Consider the following 20,610-nt stretch of genomic DNA (forward strand, 5'->3'; position numbering starts at 1 on the left):
GCCCTGTGGCTCTACCTCGCGGGATTCTGAGTTGTCGCGAGAGAGGCCGCGACGGAGGAGGAGGCGGAGTCGGGCGTGCCGGTTGCCGCTGCGGGTGGAGGAGGAGGAGGAAGTGGTTGTGTCATGGCGGCGGCTGTGGCGGGTTCCGGACCTGGCGCCAGTTCAGCGTCGCGCGGGGCTGGCGGAGGAGGCGGAGGCGGCCCGGGGACCCCTCGCTGGTTCTTCAGCCGGGAGCAGCTGGAGAACACGCCGTCTCGCCGCTGCGGCGTTGAGGCCGACAAGGAGCTCTCGTACCGGCAGCAGGCAGCCAACCTCATCCAGGACATGGGCCAGCGCCTCAACGTGTATCCTTCTGGGGCGAAGGCGGCGGGCAGAGGGACGGGGAGGGGTGGTCGCGGGCCTAAAGGAACGGGAAAGACCCTCTCCGGCTGCTCCCTAGGCCGAGTTTTTCCTCCAGGCAGGCGGCCCCTTTGGGGAGCCGAGGAGGCCTCGCCTGCTCTGGCTCCTCCTCCTGGCTCGCCTTTCCCTTCTTCTCCGGCTGAGGGGGTGGGTGGGAGGGAGGCGCCACAGGATCCCCCGGGAGTCGCGGAGGGAGGGAGGGTTTTGTTCGGCGGCTGCGTTAACGGCTCGGCGCGATGGCCTTGCAGGCCCCAGATCCTGCTGGCACGGGGTGACCTGTACTGCCTCGTGTGTGTTTGTGTGGCTTGTGAGTTCTGTGCGGGGCTGAAAACGAGGCTTTTTTTTGTATTTGTCGCCCTTTGGCGCAGAGAAACTAGGGGCTAGCGTCTCAAAAGGGGGCCTTTTGAAGTGCAGCCGTCTTGTTTCAGCTAAACTGTTCTGTAATGGCTTTGTGCATACGTGATAGGGTTTCGTCTTCTTAATCTCAGGTTTAGATAGCAAGTTTTTAGTTTAAGCTATGTGGGTTGGTTGTTGTTGTTTTTTGTAAATTGAGAATAATTGAGATAGGTATGAAAAGGAACAGAAGCCTGCCCCTCCCTACACACATTCAAGTGGAGGAGATTTGATGCTTCTCCTAGCATGTGGATTGAGGAGATCACACAGGGCAGCCTTTCCGCAGCCTAGCAAATGCTCCCCCCCCCCCATTCTTGTTCTGAAATAAAATAAAAAATGGTCAAAGTACTGCAAATAGTCCCTTATCTTAAAAGAAAAGTTAGGCACTGTAGAATGCATTGGGTGTTCTATACAACGCCTTCAGTTGTCTGAAATCAGGAATGATGACAGGCTTATTCTAAAAACTTTCTTTCTCTGCAGAATTTAGACATAATCACAGATGTTTTAATTATTATTTTTAGCAAGGATAATCTACTATAATAGGTTGAACAAACATTTCCCCCCATTGGGTATATTAACTAGTAGGCTAACTTTATCCTCAAACCCACTTTCACAGACTGCAACCAACTTACTACAGTAAAGTTTAGTCACCCATCACAAATTTCCTGTAAGTCCTGTGTAGATAGCTTTGTGAACCCACTGTGTGTTCTTGTTTGACAAATAAACATTGTCTAAACTTGTGAATGTGTGACTGGATGCCTTGATTAGCAACAGCTTTTCTAGATTTACAGTGATGACTTATTTACAGTTTCCTACACTAGGAATACTTGCAGAAAGTTAATCACTTCTAAAACAACAAACTTTGTGTGGCTTTTCCCAACAAACATAATGTAGACTAAAATGTGGAATAATCTGAAAATCTTGAAAGCTTTAGTATACATCTTTGAAAAATATAAACAATGACAACGTACCAACCACCCAGAATGGCTGTGTACAAGTAAAAAAAAAAATAGTATTAACTTAAAAATATGAGTAAGTTACAGCCAATGCAGTGTGATTTCAAACACACCATTCCTGATTTTCTGAATTCACCACTCCCAATGAAGCTTCTTGCCCTATATTCCAGCCTTTCTTGCGAGTGGTTTTACCCTTTGGGGGATGGGGGCACAATTATTTATCTGTGAGCCCTGGACTAGATACAGCCTATTGAAGTTTGGGTTATAACGTGTGTTCCCCTGTTAATTTAACAGATATTTTAAAGTTATATCTGAATGAAATGAAAATAAATTAGTCTTGTCTTTTACATATTGTGTCTTATGGTTCAATTTAAGCACTTGGAGAGAGAATTATAATTTGGGTACTTAAAACTTCCTTAACTCTCTTTTTAGATCTCAACTAACAATTAATACCGCAATTGTTTACATGCACAGGTTTTATATGCATCATTCCTTCACAAAATTTAATAGAAATGTAAGTACATCTAAGCCTTTATAAGAACAGTGCTATTTGTGGGATATGTAGCATTTATTTAAAAATTTCTTTGACATTAGTTAGTCTCAGTCTGTTATTTCTGCTTGTAAGTAGTCACCTATGGTAAGAGAATCTCACTTATAAAATCTTGTTTACTATTAGTATCTCTTCATCAACTAAAAATGCTGTGCTGATTTTGATTTAGGTGAGTATGTGTCTTGCTTAGACTCTCCAATGAGAGGATGGCCATGGTTAGGGAGATTCTTTCACAGCTCTGTGAGTTAAGACAGTTTAGATAATTCATGCTCCAATCAGTTCATTTGGGGGGGCATTAATGCCAGTGAAGGGTGCATAATAGCAGTACTTGGAAGCCATGGGCAGTGTCCAGTATTCCTGTCCCTTTAATACAAGACATGTCCACTTGTGAGGTGAAACTTTTCCCTGTGCGCCCCCCCCCCCGAAAACCTCCAGAAGTTTGAGAAGACTCTCCATAGAAGATTTTTGTGGGTGTCAGGGGAGGAGAGGAAGGGGAAGTCTGGCTATACAGAGTTCTGCTTGCAGAATGTTGGATACAACACCAGCTGCTTATAAACTGGAGTGGAGTTTGTAGTTCATAATGAAATTGGAACCTGATAGACCTGTGCCAATGTGCCTTGTAAGCTGCAGTCTCTCATGTCCTCCAGAAACTAACAAGAGCCTTAAAGGTATTTCTAAAAAGTTCAGTAATGAAATTTCTTTACAAATGTAATTAGCATAAACACAGTGGGAGTTTATTGTAAGTAAGTGCCCCTTATCTAATTTTGTATCATTTGGAGTGGATAATGAATGCTTACATTTTTGTAATGAGTGATAAAATGCAGTATTTTTGAAACTGGGATATAAGAAATAAAAATGCTGTAGTGTTGAACATGGATCCAAAGTAGTGCATACACATGAAGCAGTTGTGTGCATAGCTGCAGTTTTGTTGTAGTTATTGTGGCCATACAGTCATACCTTGGTTCTTGAGCTTAATCCGTTCCGGAAGTCCATTCAACTCCTGAAATGGCTTGAAAACCAAGGTGCGGCTTCCGATTGGCTGCAGGAGCTTCCTGCATTCAAGTGGAAGCCATGTTGGACATTCGGCTTCTGAAAAAGGTTTGAAAACCGGAACACTTCTGGGTTTTTGGCGTTTGGGAGCCAATATGTACGAGTACCAAGGCGTTCAGGAGCCAAGGTATGACTGTACTTGCATAGACAAGCTATTGATATTGCCAGGGTAGAAAGAAAACCCTGGTTGTAAATGTGGTTTGTCATTTCTACAAGCAAGCTCCCCCTTTGCTTGCAGCCAAGGTGCTGAATATGGTGCTCTGACCAAGAGTCTAGTTTCTGGTATTTTTCTTGCTTTGTTATTCCAGCAATCATAGGTTTTGTTTGGTCAGCTTGTTGGCAGCTTATGTAGCTTAGAAACTTCAGGACACCTAGACAAAGTACTTCTGTCTTCTGTAATAGCCAGAAATGGTCATGGTTTGGAGACAGATGCTCACACAGGCTAGATGTTGCAGATGGAGCTTGATGGTTATAGGTAGCATCCTTCTCTCTTGCTGATAGTGTGTGTTAGCCATATTAAGAGGACTTAAATTTTGCTTTAAGCAACATAGACTGTTTGGTTGAAATAGTACAAACGCAGTAGGAGCGTGTGATTCTAATACTGTTTTTTTCCTATTTTTCACTGCTACTGAATAGATTCTATGATTATTCTGATAAATAGCTGTAATGTAAACAGTGTATCCCATAAGGATTCATTAGTGTTAGATATTCTTTATAAGTGTTTGGACATGATACTACTTGTGGTTAAATTTTGTTATAAAAGGCTTTTTTTAGGACAAAAGAGAAAATGCAGTAAATGGACAGAAGATATTAATGTTTTGTAAGGAACTTTAGCAGGCTGGCATGCTTTAATATCTTGGAGAAACTGTAAACATTGGTGGTGCAGCTAATTGCTGCAAAGCTAAATAACTTTAGGATCCAAGTATGGACAAATCAGTTGCTTGGAGCACTACTTGGGGGAAAGGGAAACAGAATTAAAACTTTGTAAAGGCTTGATATATCATACATTCACAAATTCTGGAAAGCATCTGGTGGGACACTTTAAGGGAGGGAATTGTACAGTTCAGATACTATCACCAAAAATATGCTTGTTTGAGGTTACATATGTTCACTTCATATGATGGCAGCACCAGGGGCAACATCTCTTCTGCTAATTTTGACTCCTTGCAGGGAGGGGCAGTATTTTTGAGAATGTGCTTTCAAAAGCAGTCTTGCCTCAGGTTCAAATGTCAAGAACTGTACTTTCCATATTCTCGACCAACCTGGTGCCCTTAAGATGTGTTTGGACAACAATTCCCATCAACTTTGCTGGGGGTGGGGATTGATGTTCAACACACCTAGCTGGCACTAAGTTGGCAAATGTAGGCCTGGACACAAACCAACACTGTAATTCATGAGTAAATAATATCACCAACTCCCAGCGACTGACCATTTTGTGCTGCTGCACCCTAGGCCATCTGAGGTTTCTGTACAGTGCCCAGTGGCAGCCACACTTCAAAGGGCATTATAGTAGTTGAGATAAGTTGCCATGTTCTGTGTGACTGTGACAGTGACAGATGCTTAGTCTCAATGTGTAGAGCTGGCATATCAGCCAAAACTGATGTGCTACATTCCTAGCCACAGATCCATGTGGACATTCAAAAGCAGTGTTGGGTGAAGACGAATTCTTGAGTGTGACTTCCTTAAATTTTGGAATTGTTCCTGATCAATAAAACTGCCCATTGTCAATATGTAATACTTATCTGGGTTGCTCACACCCATCCAGGCCCTCACTGAGCCTAAGCAACCAGGCAAGAAGATCATTGGCATGCCTGATGCAAACAGAATGGGAAAACAGAGCTGAGTGTCATTAGCAAACTGATGACTCCATGCCCCCAAACCCATGGTGAACTCATCTAATGATTTATTATAGACATTAAAAGATAAGATAGCACCCTGTGGAACTCCACAGGATAACTCACCTGAGGCAGTCCAGGAGTTTTGTGTACCATCATTTGGAGCCTCCTTGTTCAGTAGGAGCTGAATCACACCCTACCTTGGTACTATCTCCTTGCCCACAACAGCGAACTAGAATGATTGAAAGCTCTCCTGTACTAGGGAGTACATGAGAATTGGCAGGGTCATTCTCCCTATCTTTTTGATATATAGATCATCCACAGTTGTATTGGTTGCCTTGGTTTAAATCATAGCATACCTTTGAGGGGAGGACTAACATAATTAGAGAATGGGTTGAGCAATTAACACCATGTCTAAGTGATAAAAATAGTCACACCTCAAACTTTGGTTCAAATAACAATTGGCTGCAAGACTTGAAGCAGTTGAACCCTCTCACCTGTTGCATTGAAACAGTAGAAAGGAAGATAAATACATATTGGCAATCTTTGCTGCATAGGATATTAAACACTTTCAGTAAGTCTTGTGCTTTCATTGATTCTATGAATGTTATTTCAGGAAAAGTGCTACATTCTAATATTTCTAGATGGCAGAACTTCCACAAAGCTTTATCACTCTTGTTTTAAGATTTACCCATTTGTTAGAGGTAACTAATCTTATGGGAGATGTGTTGCAACATTGTTCTGACTGAAGCATTTTTTGTCTGACAGATTATATCTCCTACTGCATTATTTTTGGCTGCAAAAGTGGAAGAACAGCCACGAAAACTCGAACATGTTATCAAAGTAGCACATGCTTGCCTTCATCATCAAGAGCTGGACACAAAGAGTGATGTACGTACACATCAGTCTTCATAAAGCATAACTGACACTTTAAAAGACTTCCAGCTTTTTGCTTTAGTCTTGGCAGAATTGTAAGCTGCGTTGTTCCTTCCCATTGCATATTTGAATTCACAGATAATACATTTCTACTTAATATTAAATTATTATTATGGAACATTAGCAGCAGCCTGTCCTAATAGTTGAAATCAAAATAACTTTTTTAATTGAAAAAAAAAAGTTTATTCCAACTGGGTGGAAATGCTTGTTTTTTGCTTTATTGGCAGACTTTGCCATATTACACATTTTTTCTACTTCCCTCAGATGACCATCTCTTCTCATAAAATATTGAGCTATTCAGACATTATGTTCTGTCTCTCACCTCTGCATGCAATGAGAGCAGGAGTCTCAGTGCTCAATGTGCCTCCTTCCTTCCTGTATTGAGCTCCTTTCAAAACTTAAACTGGGCGTTGTGCATTTATTTAAGCACTTTGCAGGTTAGGGACATATACAAACAACATACTCTGTTCAAGCATTGCCTTTTCATACAGTTGAGGGGGACATAAAAATGTTGAGAAGAGGGTTTGAACCCAGGAGCCATTTCTGATCTCACTATGCTTAGAGGTAAGAAAGGGAAATAAATGTCTGAACATCCCCAATATTGCTATGCATGTTAGAGACAACTATTGTGATGAGGCTAATCAGAACTGTGTGTTTTAAGACATCATGAAAGAAACAAAAGCATGAGATAAAATAATTTCTTGCTGTCTTGGTGATTGTGATGTGTACCCCAAAATAAGTGTTGATAGCCAATCAGTTTATTTGGTATATACTTTGGTGTTATTAACTTGTTAAAGTTGCTGTACTGATGCTTCAGCATTTTTCTTTATTATTAGGCATACCTTCAGCAGGCCCAAGAGCTGGTTATACTTGAAACAATAATGCTTCAAACTTTAGGTAAGTATATTAAATGTATATATGGTATTCTTAAAGCAACTGTATAGCCAGTAACATCTTCACATTATAGTGTAGTTCCAGTAATAGAATACTTAGATATTTGATTGATGGACACACAACATACATGTGTGTCAGGAGAAATCTGATCATAGAAGCCATTTTATTCTTGTCTTTGCACCATGTTTATAGCCTGTCCTTTCAGAGTTAATCTAGTATAACCACACTTACTGCAATAAATGTACACATAGTAACTAAGCAGTATAACGGCTTGCATTTTTTTAAAAAAATCATTCAGTGCAAGTACCCTAAACTTACTTTAGTAGTCCATTATGAGATTATTAATTTACGCACTTGAAAGAAACATGACCCCAGGTACTTTTAAATTTATGGACATATATAATGTAAGTTTGTGAAATAACACATTTAATTTTTCAGGTTTTGAGATTACCATTGAGCATCCACACACAGATGTTGTGAAATGTACGCAGTTAGTGAGAGGTCAGTAACAATTTAACTGATTCTTTCCCTACATCTCTGTAGGAAGTGGTGTGACTTACTAAAACTGTTTCTGGAATATTACTTCTGCTGTGAGTAAATCACTACTAGGTTTTGTTTTTACCTGGATCTATAAATGATATGTAGATTATAAGTTGTGTGGTGTGTTTTTAAAGTAAAAATTGGCCCTCCAGGTACATATTTTGTAGATATTGCTGATATGGGTGATTTTGCTGTAAGATAATCAGAGAATAAGGTAGACATCCATATACAATCAATGGAATTGGGGATAAAGGGTTTTTCTTTTTGCAAAGCAAGCCAGATAACAGGCCATAGATGGAAATTATTAAGTACTTGCAATACATAGTTGCTTTTGAAGCATTGGTCAGTTTTCACAGCATTAACTGTTCTGACTCTCTTTTCCCTTTCTAGATCTGCAAATACTTTTCTCCTAGGCCTCCCATCTTATTCAATTGTAATATATTTATTTTTATTCTTTCTTTTTAATGAGGTAGACCTGCCTAATTTCTGGACTGCATATGGATTAAATGATGTGTCACAGTCATAGTGAGAACTGAGCCAAAGTTCCCTCAATTTTAAACTGTTGTAGGCAACCTTTTTCTGTCTGGGGCTATATTCCTTCTGAGTAGTCTGTGGTAGGTAGTGTTGGAGTAAAAAGTGTATGGACCTAGTACCAGAAGTGGGAGGAGGCACTCATTTTTCTTTCTGCCACACCTCCCACTCCCCACATTTTGTCCTCCTTTCTAGCTCCATGAAATTAAGCCAAGGGCTCCCAGGCTGCCCACTCCTTATTTTTCTTTTTCTTTTTTAAGTTAGACTTGCCTGAAAACGAATGACTAGAATTGAGATGCTATGGTAATACCTTAAAAGGTGTTTTTTTTTTAGGTGACTATTATATTAAATTAGAAGAATTTAGCAAGACAGCATTATATATAATAGCTTTTGCATCTGTTTCCTCAGTCTTTCTGATCCATCAGTTTATTCGAATTTGCTGGTCACCATCTTACAAACATTGATAGCCTATAAGAAGGTCTTTATCTGCTTCCCTACTTTCCCATACATTATTTTAAAAAGTTCATCATCTGAAAAAGTGCAGGTGAAGAAGACAGTTGTTTGAGAAAGCGCAGTTTAGTCTCTTTACCTTGTGAATTTTGAAGAAGCAGTTTATCCCAACACTGCCACCACCTTTCAAAGGGGCAGGATTGGAGAATACATGATCAGAAATCTTCTTTTAGTGTTGTGACATCAATATTTGACAAATTAAAAGAACTACAGTGGTACCTCGGTTTACGAACTTAATCCATTCTGGAAGTCCGTTCTTAAACCAGAACCGTTCTTAAACCGAGGCGCGCTTTCCCTAATGAGGACTCCTACCGCCAGTGCCCTTCCAGTGTTTGGATTCCCTTCTTAGACTGAGGTAGAGTTCTCAAACCAAGACACTATTTTCGGTTTTGCGGAGTTTGTAAACCAAATTGTTCTTAAACCGAGGTACCACTGTAATGAGATCATACAGTATAAGTGGGGAGCCTCCAGCCTGTGGGCCAGTCTTGGTCTGCCAGAGCATCCAGTTTGGCCTGTAAGCCGTTTTCCCCAAACCATGCCCACCTGTCTAGTGGACAGGTGCTGTTGTGAGCTGTCTTCCTTAAAGGATCAGCAGTGTTAAAGCAAAGATGGAAAAATCTGTACATCATCAACATAATGTTACGCTGAGTTTCTAGGTTGGCTGACACTGAGGGCTGCCTCCTTTTGCTAGAGTAATGGTGGTGGCAGGATGAAAAACTGGTGGTGACCACTGAAAACTATAGAGAATCAGATGCTTTTTGCTGACCTCCAGCTTCATTTTTATTGGCAAGATGGAGGTCATCTATGATTTACTTAGAGCAAACCTATTAGTAGTTGAGTTGTAAGGCTCAGGCTATGAAGACAATGATCTACCGCTGAATTACCTCAAAACATATTAGTTGCCCTATCCCGGAGTTTTGAAGTACTGGCTAGCTTATTGTGTTACTTTGATTAAATAAATAAATTCATGCTCAAAAAACCTAGTAGCAGAGTTAGTTTGAAGAGTAGCTGAGTAAACACAAACTTTGCCTTGGCAATGGCTTGCATTGTGTTCATTTGCAAGTGGGCCGCTTGTATTATCTTCACACATAGAAAGCATTTTAATTTGGGGAATTAACTATACTGATGTCTAATTTCATTGTTTCTTTTTTTTCTTACAGCAAGCAAGGATTTGGCACAGACATCCTATTTCATGGCTACCAACAGGTTGTTATCCTGAACCTCTTTGTTGCACTGTTGTAGCACACTATAGCTTCCTTTACTGCAGGGTCCCCTACCTGTGTCGAACCCTTGTTGCAACAGGCGACTGGGCCATCTACTGTGGTGGTACCTTCCTGTTTGCAGTGCGGTGTATTGTACAAGGGCCTAATGGCACAAAGGGGTTAAATGCACGATGTGAAGTGTAGTGGTGCTTTCTGGTGACTTTTTCTCGATTGTGAGTGCATAAGTCTAAAAATGGTAGCCTGAATAGCAGCTAAAGATTACAGAGAGATAAACTTAACCTAGAAATCCGAGCATCTTGGTAAGTACAAAGCTGTTTCTAGTTTACCCTTGTAGTTAATGGCATTTTTTTCTTAATGAAAATAAAATAGCATTGTTTTTTCTAAAAAGAAATCAAACAACAGCTGTAGTAAAAAAAAAAAGCTTTTGTTACAGCTACATTAGAACTAGCCTATAAGACATTTAGCAGTGCAGAAGCTGGCTAGTTCTTTAACATATTTATGTGGAAAAAAAGCCCTACTATTAATTGGTCAGAAATGACCTCTAGCCAGTGGGTTTTCAGTTTTCAGTAAAATGGATAGGTGGAAGAGAGATGTAAATAAATTGCAAGTGTTCAGGAAAGTGCCCAGATGACATTCGCATGGAAAGGTTGTGGGTTTAAAAAAATACCTGCTGGCCTAAGCAAAGCCTTGGTCTTCACTGGGAGGTTGGGAGGAGGAGTAAACAGTGTTTAGTTCTTATTTCCCCAATTCCTGTCTTGTTAACTGATTTAAAATAAGCTTGAGTCATGACCACTGGTTTGAAGTTGTCTTATATTGTTATTAATCATTAGATTTTAATTCACAGTTCATGGTTCATAGATAAAGACCAGTCAGGAATTGGGGGAAGTGACACTATATCCTGATTTATTATTTCTCCTGGCTGTGTGATAGGGGTTTTATCAGTATGTTAACCAGCCTAGTCATTAATTTTATAGAAAAAAGTAGACTTTGCAAAAAGGAGATAGGTTAATTTGTATTCTGATGCACAGTTCCAGCCTTGGAGAGAGCATGAAAGCCAAAGGCAAAAGAGAGGATAACAGGTTTAACTTATGTGAAGCGGATATGAAATGGAATGGTGAAAGAAGACGACTTTATAAATAATATCTAAGAGTTAAACTTAAATGGACAGAACATTAGGACATTAGAGAGACATTAGGGATATAACTCAGACATTGGTTTGATTGAATGAAATAAAAAGAGTGAGCAGAAGCCTACAGTAAAGTAAACAGGATAATGGAGTATATAAATGAGGGTTTAGATGGGGAAAATGATGAATTTTGAAATTATGTAAGCAAAAATCTGAAGACCTGGGAAGAGATCCATTGTGTGGCAAGGATACAGGAAATAACGATCTCTCCTTAAAGTGATATTGTTAAGAGGGTTTGAGGAGATGAAATAGGAACTAAATGCCTATGTTATTCTGGCTTGCAGTTTGAATGATTAATTATGAACTGATTATGGTGTGGAGAGAAGAAAGGAGCATGTGATTTTAAGCTCATTGTGTTGGATCCAGAGAAAATAAAAGTGGAACTCTGCTCATGCAGCAGGGCTTTCCAGGGACCACCCCACCCCCACCACCTCAAGCCAATCCTAAGGCACAGTGGACCCTATGAAACAGCTTGGGATAGGCCACTGAAGGTTGCAGTAGACAAGGAAATGAGAGGAATTGGGTGTGGCTGCCTTGATTAAATGGAATTGTTTTTCTGCTTAAATCTCTGGATCTAGGATATAGTTAGTGTAAATATGCACATAATCAAATATTTGTTTAATAAGTACTTGCTAGGGCGGACACACTTGTTAGAATGAGTATCTTTCCATTAGCTCAAATTTCAAATCAATGCTAGAACATGGAATTGCCACAGTTGTGTTGCTTCCAGCTAGAATTTTTTACTTGATCGTGACTCTGTTGACTTGCCTAATGCAAACTATGTTGCAGGCTGTACTGGAAGGGATTTCATTTCCCCCCTACATGTTGCTTTACACATTACTTCACTAACTTTCAAAATGAAACATACATTACGATGCCATAAAATTTGAAGGAGTATATTTTTGCAGAAATATTGATATTTATGAATGCTAATATTTTGATTTCCTTGTGTATTAAGTTCCTGTACTGCTGGAAGAACAGAATACTGTAGTAGTTCTTCTATTTTATCAGCAGAAACAGACCTAAATTATTGTGTATGAATACCTGTATGTTTTGTTTTTTAATATAAAGTCCCAAAGTTGTACGTTAAAAAATTTTTTACAGCTTAATAATATATACCTTGAATACTGTGGTGATAAGTGCTCTCTTCTTGTTTTTTGTTCTTTTCCATGTTTGACGTTTGTTCTTCCATTGTGAAACATTTCCAACTACAGTCTGCACCTTACTACATTTTGTCTTCAATACAAACCAACTGTGATAGCATGTGTCTGTATACATTTGGCTTGCAAGTGGTCCAACTGGGAGATTCCGGTATCAACTGATGGAAAGCATTGGTGGGAATATGTAGATCCTTCTGTTACTTTAGAATTACTTGACGGTAAGCAAATTCTGTTTTCCTTTATTCTTTTATTTAAATTTGTATTTCTAGTTATTTTGTTTGTGACATTCCTGTTAACCTTTACCATGATGGCTAAAAAGGCACTTATCCGGCAGTTACCTGCAGGCTAGGTGTTTACCATTTCAGTATGTAATGCAAGTTTCTTTTATTATAGCTTCATCCATGCCGAATGTTAACACTTTTTAAAAAATGCTGAGTTTTAAAAATAATGCTACATTTACTGTTTTGGGTGTGGGTGTGTACCGTATTTTTCGCTCTATAACATGCTCCCAACCATAACACACACATAGTTTTTAGAGGAGGAAAACAAGAAAAAAAATATTCTATACGAAACAGTGGGTGTATGATTTTTGTGGTTCATGCTGTGGCCACAGACATGTGATCTGACGGTGAGTTTGGGGTAGCCCAATGCAAAAATCCTGAGGATCCATGTGGATCCGTGCTTTGTAACCACGTTTTTGCACCACTGCGGCCCCAGGCAATAGTGGGTGCGTGATTTTTTTGGTGCAAGCTGTAGCCATGGACATGCTATGTGATCTGATGGTGAATTTGGGGTGACCCAGTGCAAAAATCCTGAGGATCCATGTGGATCCGTGCTTTGTAACCACGTGAATGAAGGAACTGTCAGTAATGTATGGTATCTCCAATACAGTGATGAAGGAAGGGGGCGGGGGAGCTCACACTTATCCTAGGCAAAGCAGCCAACTCCTAGGTGCCTTCACCCACCCATTAAATATTTGAGGGAGTCATCCTCCCCCCATGCTGATGGGCATTGCCATTCATATAAGGTACCAGTGTGCATGCACTTTGTCTTGAGATCCATTGCAGTCTGTGAGATGGGGCTTACCTGTACCTGACCCCCCAATATTTTATTGACGTTGGAAGAGGGAGGGAGGGAGGGAAGAGAGATGGAGAGCTCACATTTGTCCTAGGCAAAGCAGCCAACTCCTATGGGCCTAGGTGCCTTCACCCCCCCCCCATTAAATATTTGAGGGAGTCATCCCCCACCCCCCATTGTGGTATGTGAGTGGGGCTTACCTGGCTGTCCCCCCAATATTTTTTGAAGTTGGAAGAGGGAGGGAGGGAGGGTGGGAAGGAAGAGAGAGGGGGAACTCACATTTGTGCAGCTGCCTTGCCTCGAACCGGAGCAAAAAGAAGAGGAGGAGACTCAGGGACACGAGCCTTGTAAGCCGCTTTGTTTGATATTTACCGGTGAGGTGCTGGGAGAGGGACGGAAGGGGATGCCCTCTTTGTCCCTCCTTCCGGCTCATTGTAAAGAAAGCAGAGTAAGAGCCGCTTACATTTGTGTAAGGGAGAGCCATAGAGCAGGCAGACAGGAGAAAGAGAGGCTGTCTCCCTTTCCCCACCTTGGCTTTTACACGCTGCGTGCAGCTCTTGCTGGCTTCCAAGCTGCATCCCTTCTCCCACCTCGCCAAAAAGCTATAGAGCAGGCAGACAGGAGGAAGAGAGGCTGTCTTCCGACACTCAGCTGTTGCCGGCTTCTCAGCGAGCCAAGCGGAGGAAGAGAGGCTGCCGAACAGCCAGCAAGAGCGGCTCCTCCTGCCTGCATTCGCTCCATAACGCGCACACACATTTCCCTTTACCTTTTAGGGGGGGGGGACTGAGTGTTATGGTGCGAAAAGTACGGTATTTAACAGGGTGGATCACGCTGGAGGTTTATACTGAGGAGTGGCATTAAAATATATTGTATTCCTCCCATTACTTTTTAAATCCCCCCTCCCCCCCAAAAAAGTATCTTAAGCAGTGACTTAGAAAACTAGCTTCAGGCATACGTAAAGTTCTTTTGATTGAATAGATAGCCACTTCGGGTGGGGTTTACAATCAAGTGGTATTCTATATAAATTTTGTTAAGTCTAGTCATCAAAAAGTGCTGAAAGTTGCTAATAGGAATTGAGCTAGTTATTTAGATGTTTCACTTAATTTTGTTTTCATTCACAGAGCTGACACATGAGTTTCTTCAGATACTGGAGAAAACTCCCAATAGATTAAAGAGGATTCGAAATTGGAGGGTAAGAGATTATTGTGGTAAAGAAACTGCCTCATCTATACTATATGTAAGCATCTGCTAATCTGCTTTCAGTTTGGTTGAAAGCCAGCATCCGACCCATCACTTGCTAGGTGAATTTTGATGTTCCAGTAATTTAACCAATAAAATCTTCATTATAACAACTATAAAACAGTTGTGAAAATGACATGTAGTTACCCTACCACAAATGGTAGCATCTTCAGTCGAGATGAGGCTTTCACTTGAGGAAAGGAGAGGGGAAGTGATATTTGCCAATTTCCCTTTTGTTGTATCTTCACACTGTTCTAGAGGGTCTTCTAACCCTATGGAACAGGTGTTTAGGATGTGCAGAGTAAATTTATGTTTGCATAAGGGAAAATTTAATCCAAGTGAGTATTTTTTTTATTTAGCCAACTGATGTTCAAAAACACTGAGCTTTTGAGCTCAATGTTCTTTGTCAAGGTTCAGAGTAAAATAATTCATTGCAGTAGCATCATGTTCTTCAGTTCTGGAACTGAGTGACTTCTATTGATTGCCAGATGTATTTGTAGATGTTACACTTCAGATTATGTCCTAATTTTACACTTTTATCCTTGTGTAGGCTAATCAGGCTGCAAGGAAACCTAAAGGAGATGGTCAGGCATCCGATAACTCCCTTCTTGGTTCATCTTTGGTTCAGAATTCCATTTTAGTAGATGCTGTCGCTGGTGTATCTGCAAACGCAACTTTCCAAAAATCATCTACATCCACATTTCCTGCCCCAGTTCCTCTGAACTCAGGAAGTATCTCTGTTCAAGATAGTCAAGAAAATCTGGCAATACTGGCCACAGGAATGCCAGGTACTTCTTACAGTCTGTCAGCACATCAAGAATGGCCTCAGCACCAAGATCAAACAACAAGGACAGAACAGATGTATTCTCAGAAACCAGATACTTCACTGCCTGGTGGACAGTTCAACATAAACTTTCAACCAGGCACTTCATTGCAGTTGCATCCAGGATTACATCACAGAGCTGACAAACTCTCTGAGCATTCTACTGTGCACAAACCGGGAAACAAATACCATGGGCAGGTGACATCTGCACCTGTAATAATGCCTCATAAAATGTCGTTGGATAAATACAGAGAGAAACGCAAGCTAGAAACCCTCGAACTGGATGTAAGAGAACACTATATGGGCCCCGAACAGCAATACAAAAAGCACACTCAATCCCAAGCAACAAGTAGCAGTTCTGTAACTTCCCCTATTAAAATGAAAATTCCCATTACAAATGCAGAGAAGCCTGAAAAACACATGCCTGACAAAAAAGAAAAGGGCGGGTCACTCAAATTGCGGATACCCATTCCACCCACAGAAAAGAACTTGAGCAAAGAAGATCTGAAAATGAAAATCAAAGTCTCTTCCTCAGAAAGGCATAGCTCATCAGATGAGGGCAGTGGGAAAAGCAAACACCCTAGTCCCCATGTTAACAAGGAAAAGCACAAGGAACATTCCATAAACCGCCATCATGGTAGCAGTCATAAGCATTCCCATTCCCATACTGGTGGCAGTAGTAGTGGTGGCACTAAACATAGTAGTGATGGATTAACGCCAGCTGTTCTGAGGAGTCCTGTTGGCTTGAGCAGTGATGCCAATTCCTCTAGTTCCGGCTCTTCCAGAAAGAGGCTGTACATCAATGATGCTTCTCACAACCATCACTCCAAAATGAGCAAAAGTTCCAAAAGTTCAGGTAGTTCATCTAGTTCTTCCTCTGTTAAGCAGTATGTATCCTCTCTCAACTCTGTTTTTAACCTTCCCTTACCCCCTCCTCCCCCTGTCGCATACCAGGTGGGCTACGGACATCTCAGCACCCTCGTGAAACTGGACAAGAACCCTGTGGAGAACGGTCCTGATGCCAGTCACGAGTACAGTACAAACAGCCAGCATATGGACTACAAAGACACATTCGACATGCTGGATTCACTGTTAAGTGCCCAAGGAATGAATATGTAACCAGTTGCTTTGGTCCCTTTCTCCTTTTTTTATTTAAGAATATTAGAATGGAAACCTTCATACGCGCAACCCCAGCAGTTGCTGCCCTACTTTATATAGATATATAGATATATAAATATATATAATATATGTAAGTGCTGCTTTATCCTTCACTCTGAGAAGAAGAGGTATAGTAAATGAGCCTATCTCCACATACGATAGTGTTATAAATACTGTAAATGACTTGGAAGGTGCAAAAATCACAGTATTTTCCACAAACAGATGAGAACAGTAGGTTTGAATGGCTGCTCTTAGCTGTATGGAATGCCTCGCACATTGATTATTTATAACTGAATATGCCAGCCACAGTTTTTGTTGCTTAGTTTATGAATGAGTGTATTTTTTTTAAATGTGTATTTATACTGTATGTATGATTTGCATGTTTCAAAGAAGGGATATGTAAAGTATACTGACAAATGTTTACAACAAAAGTGGAGAGAAATGTACATACATTTTTGTATGTTTAGATAAACCATAAATACTCAGGATTGGAGCTGCTTGTAAGTATGACAAATATACATAACTTTCCCCCCTTGTATCAAAGTCAATCAGAAATATAAATAAAAGTGGCACTTCCTGTTAAACTGTAGGCCTTATTGGGAGCCACTTCCTGAGAGCACTTCACTCATTGGGGATCATGTACCAAGTGTGGATGGATGGTCAGCCACAACACAGTATCTCCAGTGAGGCAATGTGAAAACTGCTCAGGCCTCCATTTGTAGTTGGTTTTTTTTTAATTAGAAAAACAAACCCAAGTTGACTGCTGAAATGTCAGTAGCTTTCAGAAGGGGAAGCAAAAATAAAATTTATATAATCTTTTTGATGTGAAAGTGCATTTAAATGTTTGGCTTGATGCAGTAATAGAGACACAGAGCTGTTAATAATGGTTATATAGATTAACGTGATTTAAGAACTGAAATACGTAAACGTATAGTGAAATTAGTAAGTTTTTTAAAAAACTTAAGTTATTAGTGAACAGGGATCACTGTTTTCCATTAGCATTTCATACAGACAGCCACGTTTTGAATTTAAAAAAAAAAAGTGTGTTATGTGAGTGAAATGCCATATTTCTTTTACAGGTGGAATACTATCTTTGCAATAAATACAATTATTGGTATCCCAACTTTTCCCTTATCTCAGACAATAAAAGAACTGTCACGTATGCTACGTGAATTGTACTTGTGATTGTAATAACAAAACTGGAGGTTTTTTCAGCTCTGAATAATCACTCGCCAATTAAACCACTAGTATATATTTTTATGGCTGTAAGTGTCATATTACTGTTTTCATTCACCTGCCTTTTTTAAACAATTGATGACCGTAGTGAATGTTGATGGGTTTTTGTTAAAAGCCGATGTCCCATTTTACCAGCTAACCCTAAGTGCATGGAATTTACCTCAGCATAAATTCAGTACAGTAGCAAGTGTTACTTACTGGGTATTTAATGTAAAGATTTTGTTAAGTTATCCTCGTGTCTGAGAGGTATTCACTATTTGGAAACATCTGTTCTTGCACAGTTTATGCTCTAATTGGTTATAAACACTTCAGCAGCAAATCTGAAGTTTAAACCCCGTTAGCTACACTAAGCTAAGTGTTTTAGATAATTGTTGAGCGTGTATCCAATTTGTAGTTACAGTATAATGTAACTACTTGTGCATCAATTACTATGTAATATTCAGTCGCCAGTAATGCAAAACTTTGTACTACATACTTGAAGACGTTTATTTGAATTATGGGTGTCTTTTTTAAACACTTCTTGAACATGGACACTATGAATAATGTATCTTCAGATTTTAATCTAGTCCTTAGCCCTTCACAGTCTGCCTCATCCAAAACTGTTAACTTCTTCACCCTTGTAACTTTTTACATTGAAAGAATATTTCTTAAAACCCTGTATTGTGAAACTTGATCCTGCATTGTTGCATATTTTTTAGCCTTTTTAGACTTTATTCGCTACCTCATCCATGCTATTAAATCCTGAAGAATTTTCGCCATACGGTGTAAGCAAGATTAAAATGTCTTAAATTGTGATTCCCAGTAGGAAGAAGACAAACAGTAAATGTTTACTTTAAATAAAATTTATTTACAAAGCCTCATAGTATTTGCTTACAAGCCTGTAGCTTTGCCTTGGAATGCTTTTTACCCATTACTACATGAGGATGTAATGGATACATGTTACAAGACAGATAAATACCCTAATAAACATACAGCTCTTGTCTTACCTTTGCAGAAATCCTAAGTTGAATGAGGTTCTGTTCAGATACTTATAATCAACCCTGTGTATTCTACAAATGACCATAGGATTGGTCAGTCCTCCTACTATAAATGCAAATATTGCTATTTGAAGATTGAATGAGTGTTTCCTTTCATAGCCATATTCTTGGATAAGAAACATGACCTTCCAGATATAGTTGGTCTCACCTCAGCCAGCATGGCTAATAATGATTGGAGGTGTACTCTTAACATCTGGAGGGGCACACGTCTTCTAGATCTGTTTTGATAAAACTGCTGAAAAGATTTGAGCCTAGTCAAATTGCCGCAAAGGTCTGTAAAATATAAATGGCAGAAGTACCAAAGAACTCAAATTCACTTAAAATGCAAACAGTACAAGGGGCTGGTAAGATATGTAGAATTAACTCGAGTTAATTTAAGACTTAAATAATAAAAATACCATGGTTTGGTTTCTTAGATGTTTGCAGTTTTTCTTAAGTAATTGAAATTAGTTTACAGATCATATATGCCAGGCTTAAGATATTGTGACATATCTTTTTGGGGCAGCAGTAGGTGATACAGCACTTTTGCAAATAAACTGCTTTATCTGTCACATTTAGATCAACATGTATCCTAAAGCACTCTTAGTAGACCATGCCACACAAATTCTAGCTCAACTTGAAAATCTCACATTTTAATAAACAAGTTTCAATATGCCCCCTCATTCAAAAAATGCACACTTATGAAATCGATAAACTCAGCTGATGCAAAATAAATAAAATCATGGGAGTTTCTCCATGCCACAATGGCCCTCCAGCATGACAAGGGGGAAAAGATAACTGGGAGATGACCATTGTGGCAGAGTAAAAGTTGAAAGTGTAATAATATTTGGTAGCATACATTGAATGTATTATAGAATGCACCTATAGGGTGAACAAATTTATTGACAAAATGTGGTTTGGGCTATTTTTGCAAAGCAAAGGAAACTGATTAATGGGATAAATAGTTGGGAACTCTCCACAAAATAAAAAGGTGCCCATGAGAAATGGGACAATCTGAGTATTTCCATTAAATCCATGAAATGAGCACACTCCCATATGGTTGCATTAAGAGAACTCTTGGTACAATCCTATCTATAAATGTCTACTCAGAAGCAAGTCCTAATAAAATCATGGTGCTTATTCTGGGATAAATATACGTGGAATTGCTGCCCCAGTTTTTGTGGACCTCAAGTCATGTTTCCCATTAGTGGTGCTATGCACTATTGAGTTTACTGTCATTTGTTGAGTGGACTGTCATGATAGCCATTGACTGCAGGGATTAGTCAATGCTGCATTTTGAATTCTGGCATTTACGTAAATTGCACTTTTATACCTCTGCCTTAGGTCTTAACAGATTCACCTCTACCCTTAGTGGTTTAATTTTATATAGATCTATAAACTCTTAAAACTATGGCGATACTGTAGACCATTTACGAACTTTAGGATGACTGTGAAGACTGAGGATTTTAACCAGATGGGCGGGATATAAATTATAAAATTATTATATTCTAATACTACATCAATATCATTTGTGGTATCTTTAAATTCTGTTCCCCAAATACCCATACATAGAAAAACTTGAGCCCCCTGGGAGTTGCCCAACAGTGGCTTCTATTTAAGTATGGGCAACTAACTGAAAAGTACCAATGTGGGACGGGTATATTTTAGATAAGGCTTCCTCAACCTCGGCCTTCCAGATGTTTTAAGACTACAATTCCCATCATCCCTGACTGCTGGTCCTGCTAGCTAAGGATGATAGGAGTTGTAGGCCAAAAACATCTGGAGGGCTGAGGTTGAGGAAGCCTGATTTAGGTGCTTTCTCCCCCTCTTCAGACAACTTGCTGCTTTCTCCTCTGGTCAAATCTCAGAAAGAAATTTAGTCTCTTGGACTAATTCCT

General features: G+C 39.8%; 1 protein-coding gene across 3 annotated transcripts; it reads left to right on the forward strand.

The window, feature by feature from the left end:
- Positions 1 to 71: 71 nt before the first annotated feature.
- Positions 72 to 18,693, forward strand: CCNT2 (cyclin T2). 3 transcript variants are annotated; one of them, XM_081199741.1, is made up of 10 exons: positions 84 to 344; positions 2,181 to 2,262; positions 5,952 to 6,074; positions 6,956 to 7,016; positions 7,452 to 7,514; positions 9,755 to 9,800; positions 12,218 to 12,381; positions 14,362 to 14,432; positions 15,030 to 16,158; positions 16,257 to 18,693. In XM_081199741.1, the coding sequence occupies exons 1-10, from the start codon at positions 124 to 126 to the stop codon at positions 16,319 to 16,321; spliced, it is 2,025 nt and encodes a 674-aa protein (XP_081055867.1). In that variant the 5' UTR covers positions 84 to 123; the 3' UTR covers positions 16,322 to 18,693. The 3 variants fall into 3 exon arrangements, 2 of the variants coding, with proteins under 2 accessions (XP_081055867.1, XP_081055866.1); XM_081199740.1 differs by having other exon boundaries at positions 15,030 to 18,693; XR_014009643.1 differs by lacking the exons at positions 14,362 to 14,432; positions 15,030 to 16,158; positions 16,257 to 18,693 and having other exon boundaries at positions 72 to 344; positions 9,755 to 10,116; positions 12,218 to 12,357.
- Positions 18,694 to 20,610: the final 1,917 nt, after the last annotated feature.

The sequence above is a fragment of the Podarcis bocagei genome, assembly GCF_964188305.1.
Source record: "Podarcis bocagei genome assembly, chromosome: 1".
In the NCBI taxonomy this organism is placed as follows: Eukaryota; Metazoa; Chordata; class Lepidosauria; order Squamata; family Lacertidae; genus Podarcis; species Podarcis bocagei.